The sequence below is a fragment of the Colossoma macropomum genome, unplaced genomic scaffold (genome assembly GCF_904425465.1).
Source record: "Colossoma macropomum unplaced genomic scaffold, Colossoma_macropomum, whole genome shotgun sequence".
NCBI lineage: Eukaryota > Metazoa > Chordata > Actinopteri > Characiformes > Serrasalmidae > Colossoma > Colossoma macropomum.
Window position 1 is genome coordinate 14,813,747 of NW_023494806.1, and position 26,575 is coordinate 14,840,321.

The window sequence follows — 26,575 nt, forward strand, 5'->3', positions numbered from 1 at the left end:
CTGTGTGGAAGGTTTGTACAAAGTACATCTGTGTGTTCTTAAAATTGCTGAAATGATTTTGGGACATTAGCTATTTTCAGAGTCACCTGAAGATAATACAAATTCCACCATACATTTGCCTTATATATATATATATATATATAAATATATATATATATATATATATATATATATGTGTGTGTGTGTGTGTGTGTGTGTGTGTGTGTGTTATATATATATATATATATATATATATATATATATATATATACACACACACACACACACACACTGATGTTGGACGAGAGGGCCTGGCTCGCAATCTCTGTTGTAGTTAATCGCAAAGGTGTTTGATGGGGTTGAAGTCAGGGCTCTGTGTGGGCCAGTCAAATGCTTCCACACCAAACTCACCCAGTCATTCCTTTATTAACCTTGCTTTGTGCACTGGGACACAGTCATGCTGGAACAGAAAAGATCCTTCCCCAAACTGTTCCCATGAAGTTAGAAGCATACAGTTGTCCTAAATGTCTTTGTGTGCTGAAGCATTAAGATCTCCCTTCACTGGAACTAAGAGGCCTAGGTCAACCCCTGATAAACAACCCCATAGCATTATCTCTCCTCCACCAAATTTTACAGTTGGCACAATGCAGTCAGACACATAACGTTCTCCTGACATTCACCAAATCCAGACTTGTCCATCAGACTGCCAGATAGAGAAGCGTAATTCGTCACTCCACAGAATGTGTTTCCACTGCTGAGTCCAGTGACAGAGTGCTTTACACCACTCCCCCATTTGGCATTGTGCATTTTGATCTTAGGCTTGTGTGGAGCTGCTCAGCCATGGAAACCCATTTTGTGAAGCTCCTGATGCGCAGTTCTTTTGCCGATGTTGCTTCCAGTTAGTGAGCGTTTTAACAGTGGATAGGCACTGTGCGCTTCAGCACTTGCCGGCCCCACTCTGTGAGTTTGCATGGTCTACTACTTTGTGGCTAAGCTGTTGTTGCTCCTAGGTGCTTCCATTTCACAATAATAGCACTTACAGTTGACAGGGGCAGATCTAGCAGGACAGAAATTTCACAAACTGAATTGTGGCAGAGGTGCCATCCTACGACAATGCCACTTTTAAAGTCACTGAGCTCATCAGTAAGACCCATTTTACTGACAGTGTATTGAGAGTGCAAGGAAATGTGCTTAATTTGATCCACCTGTTAGCAATGAGTGTGGCTGAACCACCTGATAACACCTCAACAACAGCAAAAAAACAAAGTTAAAATAATATGTAATGTAAAAAAAATTGTTGTTTTAAAGAGAATGAAAATTTAAATTGAATTGAAAATGCCCCTTACACTGTGCTAAAATTAGATGAAGAATGGACCAAAAGAAAAGGTTAAAATTGAAATGTCCTGTTCTAATTACTTCCTTTCAAAGTAAAGAAACATTTGTATAAAAATGGAAACAATTTTGGACTGTTTGTGTTGGTCCTTTCATCATGCTCCCATAATCCTACTGCCGCCTCATGAATGAACCAAACAGTTTGCGATCTCCCAATAACACAATTGTGCTAATTTGATCATACACTTTTTACCTATGTGATTTTTTTCTGAATGCCATGTGTGTCACAAAACGTACTTAGTCCAGCACAACACCGATGCTAAGCTCATCACTTGTGAACAAGGCTACTGTTCAGTTCCATCATCGCTCAAAGAAGTTTAGTCACACTGAGAATAATAAGTGATCATCAGAGTGATTTATCAGTCCACTCAGGCTTTAGCAGCAACTTCAGTGTTCGTGAAGACGCTGTTTTTGCGTCCTTTTTAGAGTACGTCTCTACACCATGCAACCATTTCAAACCTGTTTTCCTCTGAGTGTATGTACATTTTAAAGAAATTCCCTCCATTCTGTTTGTACCAGTTATATCCATATTCTACTGTATCAGTGCCAACTGAGCAGAGTTAATGTCATCAGCTATAGAGATGCTGGATTAATAGGGCAGCTTTGGCAGGCATCTCTGGACTTCTAATGTTTCTTCAGCTGACTGAAAGGCACAGTTATCACTGGGGGGGATGTTACAGAGGGAAACACCAGTTAATCTGAATCAACACACAAATGCATACACGAGTTTGTATTGCTGCCTTTGTGGGATATTTCCATTTACTTCTGTATGACTGTAGCTAATGCCAACATAACCACAGATGTCTTTTGGTTCTGACATATTTTTTTAAATAGATGCTACATTATTTGGAAAATTTGTAATAAAAGACAGCTTATGGTCCTCATGGGGACCAACTAAATGTCCCTACAGTATCAAGGTTTTCACATTTCCCATTATCACAAGGACATTTGGTCTCTATGAAGAGCTTAATACATGATCACCTCCCACACACTTGAAGATGCAGGCTGTAACCACACTGAACAGGGTGGGTTGCTGACCCACATATATAAGAAACAGCTGACCTTCGCTGGTCCTTTAGCACCAGGCGACAGGGACCGGAACTTTCTGAAGAGCGGTGTTGCAGAAGGATGGGGATATACTGTGAGCAGGGGTAAATACTAGCATGTGCTGAAGTGATTGGTGTTGATGAAGGAATGTAGCGCTACGTGTGACTGTTTACAGTTGATGATGAAGCTGATAAGTTATTAGGCCTAGCGTAATTACACTGTGGTGTGTAGACAAGGACAGAACATGCCTTTCTGACATTGCATGATTATTATTAGTATTATTAGTAATTGAACTGATTTCAGTCTGAGATTACTGAGGGTTATATTGCTGATGAGGACATTTTGATTTGTACACACAGATATTTTTACCAGTTAATCTGTATCATATCTATCAGTGAATGATACATTGTGATAGCTATGTAGTAACTTATGAAAGTCATTGCAGTAGTTAAGTTTCTTTTATATCAAATAATAAGGTACTTTCTAATTTCCATCATCACTGTAAAAATGTTTTCACAAACATCAAAAGAAAAATCTCAGCTCCAATTTCTGCTACCTTTTCCTTGTTTAGCTTATTAAGAAACTTAACTGCACTAAGAGGAATAACTAGGCAATTGTTTAAGTTGTACTAACATTAATAATAATGTTATTTTTATTATTATTTTTTACATTACAAATATGGCATATCTAGAGTGGCTTACATTTTAATCATGTTTTCAGAGATAGGAGAATGTTTGGTGTCTTGCCCAAGGACTCTATTATTGGTATAGCATGGCATTCCTGCCCAATCAGGGACTGAAGCCCTGTTCACATTCAGCAGGGTTACTTAATATGCTACACCATAGCTACAAAGCCAAAACAAACAAACAAACAGATAAAACTCTGGGTCAATTAATATAGGATGTATACATTACACTCCATGTGCCGAGTACAGCTACTGATGTGATAGACAGGTCAGATCACTTCTGAGTCTTGTACATTATGATGTTTTGAACTTTGTATGGTGGAAAGATTCAGATTTTTTTGGACAAGGGTAGATGGTTTCATGTATATCAAGCCTATCATGATAGATACCTTTAACCTATCTAGTCTAGTCTAAAAATCACCAAAAATCCATCCAGTTGACTCAACTCAGGATGAGCTGGTAGAGGAATATGCAATTAACTCTTTAGATGCCTTATCTTATCTTTTTCATTGCAATAAAGAAATCTTTATATAGCTTCTAAAACTTTTTATCGCTCTGACATTTGTGGCTTCTCACTAAATCAACTTGGTAAAAATAATAATTCACACTTGTGTTAAGTCGGATTTTTTTAGTGAGGTTGTAAATGTAAAATAATCAATGTCCCTTTGATGTTCTCTCTCTCAACAAAACTTTGTAAGCAGTGTGCGAAATGATCCTTGGTATTTGGTGGGTCCCATGTTGGTTGGATACTCCAACATTGGCTAACTGCTAATATACAAACCTTAGTGGTGCTGGTGCTAGCTTCAATGGCACCAAAATGTTTGGCTCAATAATACTTCTCTTGGAAAGGCTCTTTTCTAGTTTGGATAATGCAGTCTTCCACTAATTGAGTCCCAGACCCCCCAAGACCCCCTGTATTTTACACCTTGTTTGTAACTCCATTCTCTGTTCTTTTCTTTCATTTTTCTACACTATTTGAAAAGGCCAGCTGCTGTTTGCATTGTGTGAACATTTCATGATGAAGAGTCAAATAGAAATGCTTCAATATAACTTGGAATAAACTTGTTACGTTAACATGAAAAGTCATATAAAAGCTATAAAGTTACCAATTGAGTTTTTTTTGTTACCATAGTGATGATATGTGTCCTAAACAAAACGTGCATGTATGTACTAAACCTGTAACTCATGATTGCTTGTGTTGAATCTCCATCTTAGGCCAGCTCTACTTGAACAACCAAAGGATGTCACACTTAAGAAGCAGAAACAAAGGCTCAATGGCCTTCGGACAGTGAGAGGTCACCATGGCTCCCTGCACCAGCGACCTGGCCAGTTCAAAGAGCAGCTCCCTGGCACAATATTTATAGGTCAGTGTTCAGACTGTGTACTTTATAAAGTCAAGACAAACACATGAAGCCACAATCTGAGATTTGTGAAGTCCATTCTGTTTACCTCAGAGTAATGCTATACTCCCATTAGCTTCCCACCCAAACGTGTCTGCACAAAGGCTTTTTATAGGCCCAGGAATTTCCTCTGGGATTTTTTGCATATTTCTTGTGGATGCATATAAATTGCACTGCTTTATTAAAGGTTTAGAGTTGGACTCTACGGCCATCTAGGACTTTTAAATGTGGTTCTTTATGCCAATGTCAATGTTCACTCATTGCTCAGCATATGTGCATTATTTTTAGAGTAACATTAATAGCAAAAGATTAATACCTTATATATTTTATACAATTTATTCCATTTAAAATAACAGAAAATGTGTCTACTGCTTCCCAAGCACTTTGCTTGCACAGTTGATGAAGGACTTTGTCCAAAATATTCTGTTCATAGATATTTTTATTTATTCTTTATGGATGCTTATTTGCACCAGGTAGAGAAAAACATCAATTATGAATCACATTTTCTAGCAGCAGCATGTCAAAGTTTTGACTGTTATCTAAAAATATGGATTATTTTCTCAAAATATTGGCTTTTATTCTGACTGTGACTATTACTTGAGTCATTAGTTTAAATCATGTTATTAATTATTTCAAAAACTATTTGACTGTTTCCACATTTTGAGCATTTGTAACCAGAACTCACACCCTGTACTATCAGTTCAGCTCTTTCACATTACGTGCTCAGAGCATCTTTAACAGTGGCCCCCCACACTGATCTGAGACACGGCCTGCATGTTCTCTCATATCGATCAGGGTTAGGTGAGGATTTGAGCTTGAAAAGCTACTGTTAGATCAGCATGAAAGGGTTTATAAGAGAGCAGACTGCAGACAGGCCCAGCAACAAGGCCATAAATTCTCAGCAGCTGCGCTGAGATGAGCGCTGGTATTTTTGGAACTCGTTTCATATTAATTCAGCTCTGAAAGCTCCAGCTCCAAGTGTTTAATGGGCAGTAAATTTCCGCTGTGATGTCACTTTCGATAGTGTCCTGACAGACCTGTCGGAGGCACCTGGGGACGAAAGTGTTGTGATTTATGATTGTAAATTACAGTTATTATTTTAAGCATATTGCAAATGATAAGTTAGTTGTTGTTATCTATTATTCTGTTATGCCTAAACCATTTCTTGATTTTAGTAGACTCTTCTTATTAGTGCTAGCTCATTGACAATGCAACATATTGGATTCCAAAGGACCTCTTTAAGCTAAAGAATTTTACAAGAAACTTACATTTCTACTTTCCCTTTAGCTCAAATGTAGTCAGTCAGTATGTTTGGTGTCTGTAGTTTGCTTATTTAGATTTGCACCGGAGCAACAAGACTAATGTAATATGAAATGGAATCTTTCACCCCACCAGTATCTGTGCCTAAATCATCACACTTGCCTCAATCCATATTGAGTTGTTAAGCATGATAACCATCCTTCATAAACACAAGAAATCCGTTAAACTATGAGTCACAATTGAATCTCCACAGTAATATGTTTATTTAAGAATCACAGCTGGGGAGAAGCTGCTGGTAAAAGCCCAGAGATCTCCACCTGAAATAAGTATTACAGAGGGTCAAATAGTCTCCTAACAGGACATTGGAGCATTTTAGTGGTCAACAAACCAAAGAATAACAAAGACGTCACAATCCATTGGTTATATCTAATTGTGATAAGAATAAACAAGAGAGTGTTAACATATCTGCCTAATAAATGAAAAGGAAGGAAACCCATATTGCTGCTGTCGGAACGAAACCTCATCTCCATTCTTCAGTTTTTGGCACACTTTGAAAATGCCTGTTGCCCTTGGCATTGTGTGTAGATTTCATGATGAATGGACAAAAATAAATGGCCCAAAATGACTTGGAAAGAAGTCTGGTTCCACTGACTTACATTGACAGTAAAGTATATTTTTTCCTTCTCCTGTAAAATTTTGAAGGTTTTGCTCTGACAGCAGTGATATAAGGTCAAATTGTTCACTTTACATCTGGTATCTTAAATGTGTGTGCTAGCCTGAAACCCCAAGAAGTGGTCAACTTACTTAAATAATTGTACTTTGTAACTGTGCTGTTACTGTTATTGATATAGAATACTCGTACCTTTACATTTAAGAAAAACAACACTTTCTACTAGTTACATTTTTATTGAGATCTGAAAATCACTTGTTACAAATCTCTTTCTCTCTAGCTCAATCAGTCGGGTTGATAACACTTTGTGATACTGTGCCTTAATGGATGCACAAGTACCTAATTACAACTGTAGCACCATGACTGGTAGAGCTAGGCCTCCAATTTGATCCATAAATGTCAAAACTCACCTCTACAAAAAATTGAATTTCTTCTAGTGCCCCTATGGGATTGTAGTAGTTTTTAGTGCTAAACTGTCACCAAACTATATTTTTTGCTATTCTAGATTAAAGATAGACCTTTGAAGTCTCTAAAAGACATAGCTTGTTTTACTTGAAGCTTGTGACAGACATTCTTTCAGTAGTGAGCTCTGTTATAGAGCTGCCACTGCTGTTTTCTATTTCTAAGAACCCATTGATGAGGCTACCCCCCATAATCACAGTCACTGATGTATCTAGGACTTCCAGAAGGCCTAGTGTGACCTTTTTCTCAAATTAAATTAAAGACGTGATTGTTTGACTCCTCTGTCACTTTCTAATTATGCTGGTTATTCTAATGCGTTAGCACTTCTCTTCAGCTGTTGATGTCCTCACCAATAGGAGAGCTTGCTTATCTATATCTAGCCTGATACCATAGTGAAAAACAATTCCTGATTGGCCAATTTTCCACTCAGTGTTTGAAAAATGAAGAAAAGGTATGTAAATTTCACAGCTTCAGTGAAAAACTAAAGAAGCAAACTTCAGGCACCAAGCTCATCTTAGCTGATCAACTAAATTGGGTGTAAAATGTAAACTTGATTTTTCATCAGACTGTCAATTTAAGACTTAACTGACAGCAGGAACCGCTTGACGGAGGTTGAGCTCCATTACTAAGTACGTGCTGATCCAGTCTTCACCTCATTCTGCACTGACTCTGTGTGTCTGTAGCTCTCTTGACCTCATCTAAACTCATTCTTTTGGTGTTATGACTCTGCTTTCAGCCTAACTCCCTCCTCCTCTCTCCTGGCTTTATGATAGTTGGTGGCTGGACCCCAAAGGACCCCTCATGCCCGGTCGAGCGATTCTGCCCACTATATAATGAGTGGAGGCTGATGGCTCCCATGCCTGGTCGCCGTGGAGACGTGGCCGTCTGTGCCCTGGCTGGGATGATCTACACTGTAGGCGGGCGTGATGATGTCACCTGTGTGAGCAACGTGGAAAAGTAAGGACGAGAGAGATGGTGGTGGTCTTCTGAGTGGACATGCCTGGAAACCATGCTCTATATATCACTGTTTATAAGTATGTGATGAGTAATCATATTAATAATTTTTGTTTTGTTATATATCTACAATGCAAATCTAGCCAATTTATTTACTATCCAAACCAGCAGTCAATCTACATCTGTCTTCTGAGTTTTATATGTAATTTTGACAATGGAAAAATAGTCGTATATGTGAGGAAATATGTTTTGTTTAAATACTGTTTTGCCTTACAATGCCTTGAATGTGCCTCTCCACCATTAATGTGTCTAAGAAAGTGTCCTCAACCTTCTCTCAAAATTATTGTAAAACAGCAGCTTGCTATTAGACAGTGTATTCATAACCATCTCATGTAATAAGTGTCTGTGAGGGAGCTTTTAGAGGCATTAAACTGTTCAGACGTCTGGTTCCTATCACAGCTATTGTGAATAATTCTGACTAACATTCCTCTAGAATGGAAAATGTCATGTCAAACCACTCTGAACAACTTTGTTTACATCTTAAAGGGGAATCCCAGACATTTTTCAATATTTCTGTATAATAATATGATTAAGTCATTCAGAGTGGTTTGATGTGAAATGCTCTATTCTAGAGAAACTTACTGAGTCAGAATTGTTCACAGTGGTGGTGATAGGAACCAGACATCTGAGAGTTTAACATCTCTAAAAGCTCCTTACAAAAACTTATTACACAAAACAGTTATGAATACTGATGCCTAAGACATTGTTTTACGATGGTTGTGAGACATCCACTCCTGGTGGTAAGGGACATGCAGGGTGCTGTAAGGAAAAATAATACCCAAAATAAAACTTAGATTTTCAGATTTACCACTATTTTAACATTAGCAGCATTACATATAAAAACCCTATCAGATGTCCGGGTTCACTGGTCACTTTGGATACTAAATAAAATGGCGATATTTGATTTGTAGACATTGTGACCCCTGGTTCCTATCATCAGCACTGTAAAGAAATCTGATTCTGTAAGTTTCTCTACACTGAGCCAGTTCACATCAAACCTGAATGACTTTCTCTACATTGAATTATAGAGAAATTCTGAAAAATTGGTGGAACTACCCTTTAACTGCTTAATTGTACAGAAATTTTGAAAAATGAATTACCCCTTAAACCGTAAATAACAAACCATTTGATTATAAACAATGATCAATTATTAAATATAAATGACATTTACATTTTTAATCAAGTTATCTACTTGTAGATATAATCATCATTATATAATGAGAGATTCTGGATGTCAATTTTATTATAATGTATGACCTTCTTGATGTTATACAGGTTATACAGATCATTTAAGCATCTGCCTTGTTCATTATTCTGGGCACATCTAAAAATGACCAGCTTTATACTAATAATTGAAACCTGATAAGTTGTGAAGTTATGTAGGACTATTAGCATATACATGTCTCTGCAACCAAATTTCCTTTATATTATTGAAAGCAGTGTAAAATGACAGTGTATTTCCTTGGAACTTGGAGCTTTTCTGTTTATAGAGTCCACTGCTAATGTGAGTGATGTCCTTTGGAGAGCTGCACGCTAGACTGACCTTCTCACTGCTGAGAGCCACATATCTGTCTCTGTTCAATCTCACAAATCTTCAACCTCAGAGAAGCATCCAAAGCATCCTGGCATAAATCCATTCCCTTCAGACAGAAACCCAAATCCCACGGCTTGATTAATTACCACGCATACTTGTTTAATTACAGATATCATCAGAAGAAACCAGATCGGACTGCATGGCCTTTACTCTCATCCTGCACAGCATTACACCCACCACTTCATTACCAGTTAAAGAGCTTAAGTTTTAATTATTTTTTACATGACCACTCCTTACAACTTCAAAATGAAATGGGGCGCTAAACTGCTGAACAGGTGGATGTATGTGGATGTACATGCAATGTTTTTTGTGACATAACAAAAACAATGAAATCAAAGTTGTCTGTTTTCGCATCTTATTTTCCATACATCAACTGTATGGACTGGGGAGTTGAACAGCACATCCTGTATTAAACACTACTATTTTAAAGGGCCCAAATCAAAGAAAACCTAATTTCCATGATAGTTGTAGTATGTAAACACTGTTCAAGTTGAAAAATGTACCATTTACTCCTCACTCCATACAGTCCATATTTGGAAACATAGATGCAAAAACAGCTCACTTTGAATGCGTTGTTTTTGTGATGTCACAAAATCCAATACGCTTACATGTCCACCTATTCAGCCTACATCAACTTAGCCCCACCCATTCACACTGAAGTTATGAGGAGTGTTTCAGCCCAAACTGCTTTTTAAATGAGACACAGTCCTGGGGGCCCCAGAAACCAGCTAATTAACCTCCTGAATGTCTCAAAATAAAAATTTTGGAGGTTCCCTGAAAGTAAATTTATTGCAACGTTATGCTGTCTGTTAGAGAATAACAGATTTTCAAATACAAATTCAGGGAAAGATCATTGTTTAACTTGCTTCTCCCATGAAACAATGTGCTTCTGTCGTTGATATTCTTAATTAACTAGAGCTGCAGCACTGCTCTGCCTCAGGATGGCGCTGTAGCAAATTGGCTCACCGAGTTGGTTCTTCAGAGCCTAGCAGCTGTAACTATGCCTGGGATACCTCTGAAAACCTTTACAATATGCTGCGGCAGTTTGGTGGGAAGAATGAATTGTTACTTATTTCTCAAACCGAAGACAGAAGAGTAGACATTTAAGATCTCAATTAATGCATAGAAGACCACATTACCAAACTAGAAAAAAGGATATTCAGAACAAGAATTGTTAAACCAATCAATGCCACAATGGCGACTGAGTTAGCAGCATGCCAATGCTGGAGAAGTCAGCCAACATGGGACCCCTCAGGGGGTGTTTCACACTCACACTGGGTACAACACAGGGCAGCCAATCAGAACAAAAAGTCATTTACATACACCTACATACACAGTCTTAAAGGTGCAGTAGCAAAAACAGCCTGATTAATTGTAAGGGATAAAGAGAGGATGGAAAATGGTCATGTAAAAATAACTTATGACTGTTCTGATACATAAACAAACACAAAAATTACAAGAAAAATGTAAGATAAAGGTCCTTTAAAAATGTGAGAAAAATGTGATTTCCTGCGATATGGGCCCTTTAAAATCACAGCTGCAGTCAGACATCAAGTGATGGCAAATATCGATCGGACCATAATAGCTTTGTTGTAACAGATAAAGCACCTGCTCTGTTTTGGCACAGCGGCAAGAATAGACAGGCTTTTTATTAAGCAGCTGGATGTGGTGGCACATATAGGGAAGGTATTTTTGTGCTATGATGCATTGCTGTGTTGTATTTTTCATTAGGCTCACCCTCCACTCATTTTCCCCGCTAAGACACAGCAGATTGCTGTAGTGTCGTCAGGCTCAGGCTACAGAACACGGCAAATCGAGTTTGACAGGACTGCAGTTGCTCTGGTTCTTTTGAGATTAGTTTATAATGTGTCTGCTCAGCTCGTTTGTTGTCTTGATACATTAGTATTCCATTAATCAAATCAGGAAGTCTAATAAACAAAACATCAGCAGGCCAAATACAGGTCAAATAAACCCCTTTACATCCCAGGCTTTTTACATACAAAAGCATATTATTCAGTAACTACAGGGACTTCAATGCAAAACGGCTGAGTATTCTCAAGTTATAGAAGTGTGAAACTTGGGTTGTAGTATGAAAGATGTAGTATGTAAAATTAAAGACATGTCACTCACTCCCCAGTCCATACAGTTCTCATACAGCAGAGATAAACTGTGACTAGTAGAGCTAGACTTTTACTTCAGGCCATAAAATTCAAAACTCAAAACATTAGGAAAAAAAACAATTCTACTATAAAGCTAACTTCTGCTAGCGTCCCTATAGGATTCTAGTGCTATGTTAGCACTAAGCTAAATGCGATTCACAACTTTTTTGTCAGTTCTAGGTTACAAACAGACATTTAAAGGTTCTAAAAGATATTGCATGCATTACTTGAAGTTTGTGACAGACATACAGTATTAGCCTATAGTTTACCAGTTTCACAGTGACTCTTATGCACTCTGGGTCTAAAAGGAATTTCTCTGTGAGAAAAATGAATGGAGTTTTCGAAAACTGCCTCCGTTGCATCCTGTGGTAATCAAAAATGTTCCAAAGCTGATACATTCTGTCCCATCAACTTTTTTTCTCTCAAACATCACTGGATCTTCTGAATTACGAGGTCGTTAAAGAGTTGAAATGTAATTCTTTCTACATGTAAGCTAATGCTACTGCACACTGAATTGACATTATAAGACTGGCAGCCTCCTCAAAAAATCTGCAAACTAGCACACTTTGCCATTGTGGTAGCCCTGTAAGCCTACGCTGCTCAACAGGACTAGACTGAAAGTGGTTTTCACCTCTTTTAATACTCATCTGGTCATCTTTGACAAAGGCTGACACACCACAAAGTGATAAGACCACCATAGCCTATGTTTTAACAATTTATGCTACCCATCAAGCGGTCCTACAGAGCATTCGCATATCATTACCACAGCGTAGTAAATCAGTGTTTTAAATGGTTTTTGTGTGTTTTTAATGTAGATTCAGTACAGACTCCGCTTAATGTGTCTACATATCCCTTTGATAAGCTAATTTAGGCTATCACAATATCCTCATTATCCTTTTGATGCTGGTGACATTTTCTGATAAAGACACTCACCAGCTTAATGTTTGGATGTTCCCATTCCACCTTAAATGGTGCAGCAGTTACATTCTGGTGCCTAAGTTGTTATAATAATAAATGCTGCACCATTTAAAGTCAAAAATTTCAAACAAGAAGCTGATAAATAAGAACTTCAGCTTCGACCCAGAGTTCCAAATATGAGCATAATGGCAACTACAGAATAACACACGACTTCAGCGGTCTTTAGAGGCGCTGCTGCTGTTTTCCGGTGCTAACTACCCATTGGTAACTCTGCTGCTCGTAATCACAGTCTGTGATGTGGGTCGGGCTCTCACAGATGCATACCACCCATGCCATGCGCACTAATGCACCCCTATGTCATCATGAATACTGGCTTTTGAACTGTGCACTGATAACAAGCTGAGTGGTCTTTGGCCCGGAGGACACAGTGTCCATCATTTCCAAAAAGAAATTCAAATGTTGATTCATCAGACCACAGGACACTTTTCCACTTTCCCTTAGTCCATTTAAATGAGAGCTCGGGCCCAGAGAAGGTGGCAGTATTTCTGGATCCTGTTTATATTTGGTTTCTTCTTTGCATTTTAGAGTTTTAACTTGCATTTGTGGATGCAGTGATGAACTGTTCTCACAGACAGTGGTTTTCAGAAGTGTTTCTGAGCCCATGCAGTGATTTCCACTGCAGAATCATGTTTGTTTTTAAAACAGTGCCACCTGAGGGCCCAAAGATCATAGCCAGCAAATACTGGTTTTTGGCCTTCTCCCTTGCATACAGAGATTCCTCCAGAATCTTCTGATGTTATTATGTACCGTAGATGATGAAAAACAAAAGTTCTTTGCTATTTTGTGTTGAGAAACATTATTCTTGAATTGTTGCACTATTTGCCAACACAGTCTTTCTCAGAGTGTTGAACCCTCCTAATCTTTACTTCTGAAAGACTCTCTGGGATGCTTTTTTACACCCATTCATGTTACTGACCTGTTGCCAATCAACCACCAGGTTTTTTTTTATCATGACACAACGTTACCAACCTTTTGTTGGCCCCCTCCCAACTTTTTTAGAACGTGTTGTTGGCATCAAATTCAAAATGAGGATATATTTTTCAAAAAAAACAACCAAGTTTCTCAGTTTCAACATTTAATATGTTGTCTTTATACTATTTTCAATTAAATATAGGGGTTATATGATTTGCATATCATTGCATTTTGTTTTTATTTACATTTTGCACAGCGTCCCAACTTTTTAGAAAATGGGGTTGTAATAACATACAGGAAAATTTGGGATATGGGCCCTTAATGGTGTCTATTAGATCAGTCAGTCATCCGTATACATCAGTAACTCACAACTTTTCATTTCAGATGTGTCTCTTACTTAAAATATCCCAGTTCATCTGTGCTTTGTGATGATTATGAAGAGGTTTAATGTCATTTTGAATGTTTAGCAGCCTTGGCTACACCAGCCACAGGGACAGTCAGTCTAGATTATTCATCAGAGCTCCAGACTGGGTTTTATGAGCTGATAAGAACTGGCAGTACAATGTGTGTCTGTGTAAACATGCACTGACAGAAACAGTGTTTCAGAGTGACATGACTCAAATACATACATTGGGTCCACGTGAATAACAAAATACATGAACATACACACTCACTGAGCACTTTATTAGGAACACTTCCTTGTATCTACATTCATTGTCTATTTTATCAGCTCCACTTACATATAGGTGCACTTTGTAGTTCTACAATTACAGACTGTGGTCCGTCTGTTTCTCTGCATATCATTTGTTAGCCCCTTTTTACCCTGTTCTTCAATGTGACCACTGATGAAGGACTAGAGGATGAACAAAGCAAACTGTGCAGCAGCAGATGAGCTGTCGTATCTGACTTTACATCTCGAAGTGGAGTGGACAGTAAGTGGACGTTAAAACGTATACAGAGAAACAGATGGACTACAGTCTGTAACTGTAGAACTACAAAGTGTACTTATATGTAAGTGAAGCTGATAAAATGAATAAAGAGTGTAGATACAAGAAGGTGTTACTAATAAAGTGCTCAGTGAGTGTATTTCTACAAATATAAAGCTGTATGCAAATGTTTGGGCACCCCTGGACAAATAACATGTTTTGTTGATTTTAGTAAAAGTAAGTGAACACATCCTCTACATGGAACACACTTCTGCCCATTTTACTACACAATTACTGTTTATTTGCTGAATTGAACATATTGGAAATAAAAAATAAAACATAAAATGTGGTCTTTGCAAAAGTTATGACAGATTTTCTGTTTTCTATTTTTTTGTCCAATTTGTTAAGCCCATATTTAAATGTGTTTTTTTGTAGAGTATGTTTTAACTTATTTTCACTTAGAAAATGAGCAAAACATGTATGTTGGCCAGGAATGGCAGATCTAATGAAACCCATTTGTTTCTTGTGAAACTGAACTACTCCTAACATAATGAGTTTAATTAAATGGAGCAGAACCAGATGTAAACATATTCACTAGCACTGAAAAGTTTGGACCCACTTGTCATATTAAGAAGTGCTGTTATTTTTCTTCAATAATTAAGTATACAGCATACATACCAATATCATAAGCTGCACACCATAATGTACAGAATTTCAAGATGTTTATTTAATGTTTTAGGTTTTTGGGAACACCAAAAGGGTATTAAATGATAAATAATATACTGCGATCATTTATTTACAGTCATTTTTGATAACTTATCAGCATCAGATTTGATCACCACTTGTCAAATTGAAGGCATTCTGGAGATTCATTTTATTAAAACTTTATTCTCAGTGTTGCACAGATTTCTTAGTCAGAATCATCTATAGATCCGTTTATCATTCTGAACACACCCAGCATTTTTCACAGCTTCCTATCAATAAGTTGCACGATGTGAAATTATAGAGTAGCAGCAGCTCAATATGAAGACTGCTAACTTCACCACTGATGGAGAAGATGTGGAAATGGTGGACAGCTTTTGCCTACTGGCATCAATTATTAACAACAGAGGATCCAGCACCCAAGAAATACAGCACAGATTGGTACTCAGCAGAACAAGGATGAAGAAACTGGAAAAAATCTTTAAATGCAATGATCAGAATTGTTCAGGCTGTGATCCTCTCTGCGGTTCATTATGGATGTGAAAGCTGGACAGTAAACAAGCAAGACAGGTAAAATATAGATGCTTTTGAACTTTGGTGCTGGTGAAGACTTTTGAGAGTTCTTTGAATGACAAAGAAAACAAATGAATGGATCCTCTAACAAATCAAGCCTCTCACTCAAAGCCCAATGACCAAACTAAAGCTCTTATTATGAGAAGTAAGTCATTAAGAAAGACCATTATGTGTGGAAGAGATGAAGGTAAATGAGGAAGAGGATGATCAGCAACAAGATAGATGGATACAATCAGAGGAATCATCAATCAGCCATTCAAAAACCTGAAGACCCAAACAGAAGACAGGATATTCTGGAGAAACACTGTCCATATGATCAACAGGCATCAGAACAGACTTGATGTCACTTAGTAATAATAATAGCATCATAATAGAATCATTTCATATTTCTATCTGCAACATCTTTTTAACTGAACGCAGTGTTCCCAAACTTTTGCATTGTTTAATCACAATTCAAAAGGTTTTTTAGACTATTGATAAATGTACATATTGAATTTTCTTTTAACAGTTCTTCCTTCAGTTTTGTAGTCTTTATACAATCTAAGCAGTGTTTTGTTTGATATGTTAAATCGGCTTTGTTAAAGCCAAAATATACAACTGTGCAAAATTTTGGAATCACTATTCACTAAGATACATGTTTAAAATGATTCTTTTATGATGCTATGTTACGTTCCCCTCAGATGTAGCTAGGGGTGGAGGGGAAATAACATGGCATGTGATGGAGACGGAAGGGAAGGACACAAGTACACAATAGTGGCGTTTGCAATCAAGTCTTTAGTTTTGCTTCTCACTTGCAAAAGTGTCTGATACAGGAACAATATTTTTGCAAGGAAAGATAGTTAATATAATAAGCTGAGCTGAATGCGTATAGATTAAAAGAAAAGGAGTTAACTAACCACCAAGTATGCGAGAACATTGACTAAGGGGACCCAACCAACCGCAAGGGTGGACGGAGGACGGTGCCAAAGAAATGAAACAAAGAAAACCAAAATCTAATCTGCCTAGCCAAGTCTAATCCTCACCAAAATACAGCGGGTGGCACTCGCCCCTTACCTGATGTGTATGCACATGTATAGGCGCGCCCAACTTGCCTGTCCACACATGCGCTGGGAGAGAGAGAGAACTAGAGAGGGAGCACAGGAGACTAGCACTACTGGTTACATATTCACGGCTAAAGTAACACAGCTTGACACTACAAGTCTCATGCACGCTAGACATTCCCCTCCGTAACTAGTCTCAGGTGAGTCCTTTTATCTGCCAAGGCCCGCCCCTTTGCAGAAAGCAGCCATCCGGATTGGTAGAGGGTAGAGCACAGCCAAGCATATGTTGTCCACATTGGTCCTTTTATCCACACCAGCACCACGATCTGGTTGGGTGAAAGAGGAGAGAGAGAGAGAAAGAAAAGAAAAAAAAAATCGTATACGTGCACGTAACATGCTACTAGTCTAAAACGTCATAGGTTTTAACTGATAAGAAGGAGTGCTTTTAAAATGAGGAAGCTGAATAACACTGAGAATAAAATTTAAAGACTAAAACATCCAGAATGCCTCCTGTTTGAAATGTTCTGATCAAATTTCAGGCAGATAACTTTTCAAATTACTAATATGAAAAGAGTTTCTAAACTACTGAATGATAGTTTATGTTCTTTGTGAACAATTATACACTATACAGACAAAAGTATTGGGACATCTAAACAATACACCTTCAGGAACTTTTATGATGTCCCATTCTAAATCTATGGGCATTAATACAGAGTTGGTCCCCCTTTGCAGCTATAAGAGTTTCCACTCTTCTGGGAAGCTTTCTACAAGATTTTGTTGTGTGTCTGTGGGAATTTTTGCTCATTTGTCCAGAAGAGCATATGTGAGGTCAGACACTGATGTTGGACGAGAGGGCCTGGATCACAATCTGTGTTCTAGTTCATCCTAAAGGTGTTTGATGGGATCGAGGTCAGGGCTCTATAAGTGCCAGTCAAGTTCTTCTACACCAAACTCACCCAGCCATGCCTTTATGGACCTTGCTTTGTCCACTGGGGCTCAGTAATGCTGGAAAAGAAAAGGGCCTTCCCCAAACTTTTCCACAAAGTTGGAAGTATAGAATGGTCCAAAACGTCTTGATATGCTAAAGCATTAAGATTTCCCTTCACTGGAACTAAGGGGTCTAGGCCAACCCCTGGAAAAACCCATAGCATTATCCCTCCTCTTCCAAACTATTTAGATATAGTATAATCTGCTTGAATAAAAGTAAATAAAAATACTGGAGTTACCAAAACTGGAGTTCAAAAAATATTAAAAATGACAGAGAAAATGGGAGTCCTCACAACCACAAAAGAGCTGGTAGACCAACAAAACTGTCAGCATCAAATAAACAGTACTTAACACTTTCATCTTTGAGAGAGAGGAGAAAATCAAGCTCCACTTTTGCTTCAGATCTGAAAAAAATCCACAGGTGTTTCTGTCCGTCCTTCCACTGTGAGAAGACAACTCAACACTATGCATCTGAAAGGATGTGCAGCTGTCAAGAAGCCCTTACTGAGAAAAGGAAACAGACAAAAGAGAAGACAATTTAAAAGTCAAAGAAGCTGCTGGTGTTCTCAGAACGGTGGACTGACCACCCCAGAGTCCAGACCTCAACATCACTGCATGTGTTTGGAAATTAGGTATACTCTGAGAAGCAGAAAATGCAACTGACTTTGAAGACTGAACTGTGAACATCTTTGCTGTCTAAAAAGAAGAAGTATCTATTTTTTTTTCGTATTTTAATTTTTTTTATGTCATTTAAGCTCAGCAGCTCTCATTTACATTATGTGAATATTGCATGAGGGACTGACCAATAGAAATATTTCTTGGGATAATCTTTACATTAACTTACAGTAAAAGTAAAGAACATTTTTGCCTTCTCCTGTAAAGCTGCCATTTTGGAGATACTTGTTTTTCTTAGGACAGCAATGACATTTTATATTGGAATTATTAATGTGCCCATTTGCGCCAAGTAAAGTCACAGCATTAATTTCTTCAGAGCGCACTGGCAAGCAAATGGAGAGGGCTGATGGTCAGATTGAGTTGACAGACAGCAGTGTGTGTCTGTGTGTGTGTGCGTCTGTGTGAATGATACACACACATGCACACACACACAAAATGGGCTTTCAATTAGCAACCTGAAGCCCCGGGTGGAGTGCTGACAGTAAATGACAGCCATGGGAGACAGCTCCTCAGACACACACAAACACACATGAACACACATACACACATACACATTCTCAGCCTCCTACTACTCAGACAGGACACTCTTGGCTCTGCAGCTGATGAGAGAATAATCCAATCATCCAGTAATGATGTCCTGCTCTGCTCTTTGCTCACCAATCATTTTTCTGGCACTGCAAAAGTGGAGCAAAACAAAAGCATGTTGATAAACAAAAATTGTTTACTGATTTACTAGAATGTCATCTTCAATTTAGTAGATACTAAAGGGCTCATATGCTACATTTGTCCTGTATTTGACTGCTGTCACTGAGGTCCCCTCATGATATTTGTGTGGTTTTATGTATCAAAAGAATCATAATTGATTTTACAAGAGCATTTTTCCATTTTCCAGCCTCTTCCTATCTCTCAGAATCAAACAGGCTGTTTATATTACAGTGTCTTTAAGACTTATCTATGTAAATAAGCTCTGTTCTGATCTGCTGCCCTGTATTACACCTAATTCAAGAAACAGTCCAGGCTGAAACACTCCTTATAACTGTACTGTGAATGAGTAGGGCTAAAATGCTGAACAGTAGGCTGGATAGTTTGAACAGGTTTGTTCTAAAGTTTTGGCACCCTCAATTTGTTTTCTTGATTTTCCAAGTGAAAGTAAGTGAACACATCCTCTACGGAGAACACACTTCTGCACATTTTAATGCACAATTACTGTTTATTTACTGAATTTAATGCATTGCAAAATCATAAAATGCGGCCTGTGCGAATGTTATGGCACATTGTATATGTTACATGTTTATTTTTTCTAATATATGAAACTCAGCAAATCAATAGAAAATGTGCAATTGAATGTGCAGAAAAAATGTATGTTTATATAATCAATAATTTTAGCAGAACACAATTGGCAAAGACAGCTTTGAACAGTTGTACACACAGAAAATCATTTCATTAATACACAAAAAATGTAATTAATTGCAGAAAATGTGTCTCAATAGTGAGAATTCTTGATGTTACACACTGATTTTTAGACTTTGGGATACATTTACTCCAAAACAATGAGATCTAACTGCTCACCATGTGGCCATGAGAGACAGGGATGCAGTCTCACTTCCTGCTCTAAAATGAAGGGGTGTGGCTAAAATAAGGCTCCACCTATGGACTAAAAAACAAACACTTTTGATAAATCTAAATCTTCCAACTTCACTCTAAATGAATTCAAAAAGATCTTTTATGAAAAAAATGTCAGTATTATTTTCACAGGTTGAAATTTAGGGGTTAGTGTTTGGGACAGACACTGTCCAATAGAAAATATGCTAGAAATTATAATTATGTACTTATTTAGTGTATTACTACTAGTCATGACTTGTTTTTAAACACAACATAATCCTTGTGAATATCTAAGGTCTAAATACTTAATTGTTATTTATTTATTTATTTATTTATTTATGCATTCATTTGTTTAACTGTGGGACTGCAATTTGAACTACTGCTGTAGAATGGTCTATATAATGAAGGTATAAGGGGGGTGGAGCTAATAACTATGTATGGTCTTTGAATACAGAGGATGGTAAGCGGATATTGAGGATGAGATTTCTAGAAATACTGGCTATCAATCTGAAATATTTATTTAGTCTGGTTTGAACAGTGATAGCAGGCAGACAGAGTGTCAACAGAAGCCATACATTTTGCTCTCCAGCTCCTGGTGATGACTGAGAGCACACAAATGCAGCTAGATTAGAAATGAAGAAGATGAAGACTCACAAATTTTAGAACAACTTATTTTGTGTGTGTGTGTGTGTGTGTGTGTGTGTGTGTGTGTGTGTGTGTGTGTGTGTGTGTGTGTGTGTGTGTTTGTGTGCTTGTGTGTGTAGCAGGAGAAATAGTCAGAGTTTGGGGTGGGCTGGTCTGCATAATGTAACTCCTTGTCTGAAAACACATCCCACTCTGGCCTGGCCACTTCACCTCTTTTCAGACTGTCACTAACACACGTCATTGGACATCTCAACACACCTGGAGAAGAAAACTAAGTGCCAATTCTGTTACATCAGCTAACAGACACCCACGTTGGCTAATACTGTGCTGAGTGATGGGGGTGGTGGGGGGCATCCTACCCACCCAGAGAGAGTGAGGGCAATTATGCTCTTGTGGACTCCAGCCATGGATGTCCAAGAGAGTATAATTGGATTGAACTCTTGATCTCCAGACTATAGTGCGAACGCTGTGACACTCTGGAGCAATTTACACTTTCAGCAAAAATTTGCCACTCATTGCAATCACTGACAAGTGAGCAACAGTTACATAGATTTACATGTTTTTGCTACCTCCAGTAATAAACATGACTTCTTAAGGTTAAAGGCCTCATGGTCATGTCACAAATCGTTGCACACAATCATCCTGAGAGGGATTTATATGGAAAGCTGTTTTAGTTTTTAATCCACAATTTCTAAAATTGGGAATTTAGCAGCAAAAATATTAGAAATACCAGCGAAAACACAGATTAAAAATTTGATTTCATATAAAAAAAAAAAAACACTTTCACTAGTAGGACTTCACATGAAGGATTCCCTCTGCTGTCTCCAGTCTCTCCAGCTCCACCTTTGTTTTCTCATGTTTACCTGTGTGTCACATGTAAGCCCACCCAGGCATTAATGCCTCCAGTGTTTGTATTTGTGTATTTGTAGCCTTTTGTCTCACTTTAGTGGTTGATTGGTATTGATGTTATGTTTGTTAGCTCAGTGCTCTCATGGTTTTGTTCTTGTTTACTCAGTCTCTTTGTTCTTCATCATGTTTTTTTAGTCTAGTCTTTCATTGTTTCTTTGCTTTTCTAAATCCCCCGTGCCTTCTGTTTTCCCTGGACCCTTGAAAAACAACTCATAAATGCATCTGGCATTCTCATCTGCTTCACCATGTGTTGCAGCAGCATGAATTAGATTTTAGCATATGCTAATTCAGTCACTGGAAAGTAAAATACATTTCAAATATTTGAATTGATTTTTCAAGTGAAAGGTTAACAGTTACATGTAAAGTCTAAACATTTTATCATTACATGCAACACTTTACTAGTCAAATCAATTCAAATAAATAATAATTCACATTTCAACATGTCAAAATTTAATTTTTGCTTGTGACAATTGAATAAGCCCAAGTGGTTAAAGTGTATTTCACATTAGTAAAATTCTTCCCTCCATTAAAATTGTAGCATCTTTTCTTGTCTTTCTTTGTTTCTGTTTGTGTCTGCCTTTGTTTACCTTGCCTCATGTGTCTTGCCATGTGATTTTGTTGTTTTGGTCTCTGTCTCCTCCCCTGTCCTGCCTCCTTGTCATCTGTCTTACCTGTGTGTAATCTGTAGCCCCGCCCTTTCATTTGCCCCAGGTGTTTCTGATGTGTTCTCTGTGTATTTGTACCCCTGGTTGTTTGTCTTGGCTTTGCTTGGTGTATTGGTTTGTTAGGCCCTGTTTTGTTGCCCCCCCGCCCCCGGCCCCCACCCCTAGGTGGTTACTTCATGTCTCTTTGTCCTCTTTATTTTTTGTCAATAGTGTTCATTTTAGGTTTAGTCGCCTTTGTGGTTTCATTTTCTTTGTAATTTCAATAAAACAAAAGACTTGCACTTGCATCATACCTCTTTCCCTCTATGTTTCAAATTACAGACCTGGGAAAGGCAGGAATTCTTACTAGTAATGAAATGTTATGTTACCATATAATTGCCCCCTATAGATTATCTACAGATGTTCAAACTCTAAACACACTGTCTATAACATCTTTATCTGGAGTTATGCTCTTAGCAAAAAGGGTTCTGTATAGTCCTGGAAAAGGGTTCTTTGACTCGTAACAACATTGGAACCCTTTTTGGTACTATATAGAGCCATTTTTAAAGGGGCTCTTTGAAGAACCATGTACAACTGTTTCTCCATCATAGAAAAGAATCATTTCACTAGAAAATTAAAATACATTAAAATGGTTCATGGTTCTATCACAAACCATTGCCTTTACTAAAGAACTCTTGAAGAACTATTTGTAAAAGAGTGTAGGATTAGATTTAGGATTAGGTTTAGGTTTGGGGTTGAAGTCAAGGTTACAGTTAGGTTTATAGGATTTATAGAAAAACATATCACATTCACCTTAGCATGCAATTGCAGTTAAAAGATGTGTAGTTGAATGTTAGTTAATGACAAGGAGTCAACACTGTCACCTGTGCCTTCAGGTATGACCCCGTAACGAACGAGTGGAGCAGTGAGGCATCCCTGAGCAGCCCCCGTAGTGGTGTGTGTGTGCTGGAGATGGATGGGTACATGTATGCCCTGGGGGGATATGATGGCACTGCCTGCACCAACACTGTGGAAAGGTAACCCGCCTAAACATACCTGACATCTGCCACTCATATAACCCAAACTGCCTCAAATGTCTGTTATAATAACTGTGGCAAATGAGGCTCCAGGGGGTTTCAAATAGAGATTATGTATTGTGAACGCAGCAGCATTATTATGATAAGAATATTAAAAGTGAGCATATTAATGTGAAATTCTTAATCTGGTGTTTGAAAGCACCATATGGACAAGAGTGTGTTTTGGTGAAATGAGAGAAAGAGGGAGGGAGAGAGAAACAGCTGGTTCTCTGACTGTCAGCTGTTATCAGATAAGGCAAATATCATACATATTTCAAATGGATGGGGAGAAAAGTGTAGCTAAAACTAAAATACCATTCTCAAATATAGAGAAATAGATACACAGATAGACCCATAGATGCACAGTATTTCCAGAAGTATCCAGACATCTAATTACTGAATTCAGCTACGTTAAGATGCACCCATTGCTGACACAGGCATTTGCAGTTGCCCACATAAAGCTTGTATAGTCTCCGTAGAAAAGCATTGCTATTATAATGAGATGCTCTGAAGCAGGAGCACATGGCATTGGGCTGTGGAACTGCTCTCTCTGGAGTGTTGGAGCTCCATCCAGTGCCTTTGGGATGAGCAAGAGTGGAGTTTGTGATCCAGAACTAATCACCTAAAATCACTACCTGACCTCATTAATGTTTTTGTGGGTGAATGCAATCAGATCTTTCTAGCAACATTGCAACATCTAGAGCAGCCTTCTCATTTCAGAAGGAAAAAATGGGATTGAGGTGCCTACAAACTTTTGGAAGTATCGTGTCATAGTGCATTGACCAGATCACTCGAAATATGTTGTATTGATCAGAATGTACTGGTAATACTATGCTTTCTAAAAAAAAATTTGATGGACTACAACTTCCAGGAAACGGCAAGAGAATGCTGATGTTGCTGAGCGAATGGTGCTATTTGTTATTATTTTTTTCCTGAACAGCAAAACAATTGATAAATTCCCAGTACTGCAAGGCCTGAATTTGTTATTGGCCCCTCTCATAGACATGATTAAAGAAGCTTTGATCTGTGGAGTGCACCTAAAACCTTTAAGAGACAGCAGCAATTACTATGCTGCCTAAACCCTGGAAGAAAGATGATCAAAAGTGTAGATCAGGCAGACCTCTTAACCCCTTAAAATCCCAGGCTCGTTATTCATCCCAGCTTATTATTCAGTAACCACAGGGACTTCAATGCAAACTGGTTGAGCTATTCTTAGGTTATAGAAGTATGTAATAAAACTTTGGGCCTGTTGGCAGGCCCGCAGCCATGTAGGGGCTTAAGCTGTTCAGTGCTGACTAGAAAATGATGAGGTATTGGTATGATGATGAAATGTAATTCCAAAGATTATTAAAGAGGTTCAGTTATGTTTTGTTAAAAACAGATTAGGATATCATTACTGTTGTTAGGTCAGGTACTGATATTGAATGATTAGTTCTCCATAGCTCAGTGCTTGGGGAGATTTATTCCCCTCTAAGCGACATTCAGCAATGGTCATGACCTTAAGATCATACATGGCTGCTCCAGAGCATCCCATTCGTTTGCAGTGCTTTGCTATGTAGATTACACAAGCTCACTAATTAGCGTCATTCACTAATTAGAGAGGGTGTCTAGACACATGAAAGTGGGCCTACAATGTAAATCAAGGTTAATCAGCAACAATATGATATCATCCTGAGAGTCCTTCATATTATCTATGACTACAAGGCACTTCAATCTTGATTGTCAGTGGATACATTGAATGCATTCAACAACAAAGTGTTCTCCTTCAAACTATGGCAACAGTGGGTGCAGAAAATACATTTATTGATTCTTTCAAATGCCCACATCCTGATTAATGGTATCCTTTTAGGGGTATTTCACTTGACAAGAAGCTGCAAGCAAAGCTGTCCAGTTTCTCCCTTGTCGTTTGTCCTGGCTATTGAGCCCCTGCCTGTTGTCATTATATCTTATCCCTCTATAAAAGTCATCCAACTGGCAACCTCACAACATAATCAGTCTATTGAATCCCACACGCTGGCTCACCCCCCTCTCCATGTACTTCAACAGTACAGCAGAGCATCTGGTGATAACTTTAACAATTAGAAAGCACAAAGCTCCTCTTCTTAACATGTTTGATAATCCTTTAGTACAGGTGAGAGGATCTTTAAAATGGTACATAACTGATCTCAGATATTTGGGTATCAGTATCACCAGAATCAGTTTTATTTGACCTGGAACACCAAGTATGTTTATGCATATAAGGAGCTCTGCTCTGGTGAGTGTACACATTCAACATGCAACATTCAAGACAAGACAAGCAAGCATGCTAGACTTTTAGCAAATATACAAGTATTGCTGAGCTATACTGGTGTATTGGTATTGTTATCATACCTTGATTCTTTTATTAAGTTTCAGTGACACTGATAGATAGTAGGTGTCAAATTCATGCAAATATTCTTCATAAAACAGAAGTCATCCTATTGCCAAGCAACTTTAATTCTTTAAATTATATTTTGTGTGTCTTACACATGGTATCCAGCACATTGCAGGATACGTCAGCTGTGTAAAACATTCTTTAGTATAAAGTACTTGGAGGCACAGTCTCATTACCCTTTATAATGCACAACTAATAAATCTCATCAAGCACTGTTATATATTTTGGAAAATATTGTGATATTCAATGTCCAGCACTATGTATAAGAGAAATATGAAATATGATAAATCAGGTTATAGAGCAGGGCTACCCCACTAAACTTGTGAAGGCCCAGCTTTTCAAATTCCTTGCTTACAAAATCCAAATAAACAAACTAACATAGGTAAACAGCGACAATAGTTGATTTTGAATGCTTAACCATTAATGACTACTCAAGGCATTTGAATAAATAAAATAATACACATCAAATATAATTTGATGAACTTATTTATTTTGAACATGTATAATGTAATGAGCATTTTGAAATTGGCCATTGGCTATTGTTTGTTAAAAATTAAATAAATAAATAAATAAATAAATACATATATACATACATACATACATACACACATACATAAATATATATATATATATATATATATATATATATATATATATATATATATATAAAGAAGAAAATCTTAATTTGAAAACATCTTTAAAGATTTGATCTACAGAAGCAAAAAGTCCTGTCTTTTCATAAGGTCAAAAAAATTCAATAATTCAATTTTACACTCTTGCGCTGTCAGGAAATAGGTGAGCACTCTGGTGGACCTTTCATATAGACATTTA

The 26,575-nt window shown here is 37.7% G+C and overlaps 1 protein-coding gene across 1 annotated transcript in view; it reads left to right on the forward strand.

Moving 5' to 3' along the window:
- The first annotated feature begins 2,406 nt into the window (after positions 1 to 2,406).
- Positions 2,407 to 26,575, forward strand: part of LOC118827732 (kelch-like protein 20) — a 32,029-nt gene continuing 7,860 nt past the window's right edge. Inside the window, exons 1-4 of the mRNA XM_036599174.1 lie at positions 2,407 to 2,522; positions 4,319 to 4,467; positions 7,669 to 7,852; positions 23,152 to 23,292. Coding sequence (XP_036455067.1) covers positions 2,500 to 2,522; positions 4,319 to 4,467; positions 7,669 to 7,852; positions 23,152 to 23,292 — 497 coding nt within the window. The 5' untranslated portion in view covers positions 2,407 to 2,499. The remainder of the gene's footprint in view (positions 2,523 to 4,318; positions 4,468 to 7,668; positions 7,853 to 23,151; positions 23,293 to 26,575) is intronic.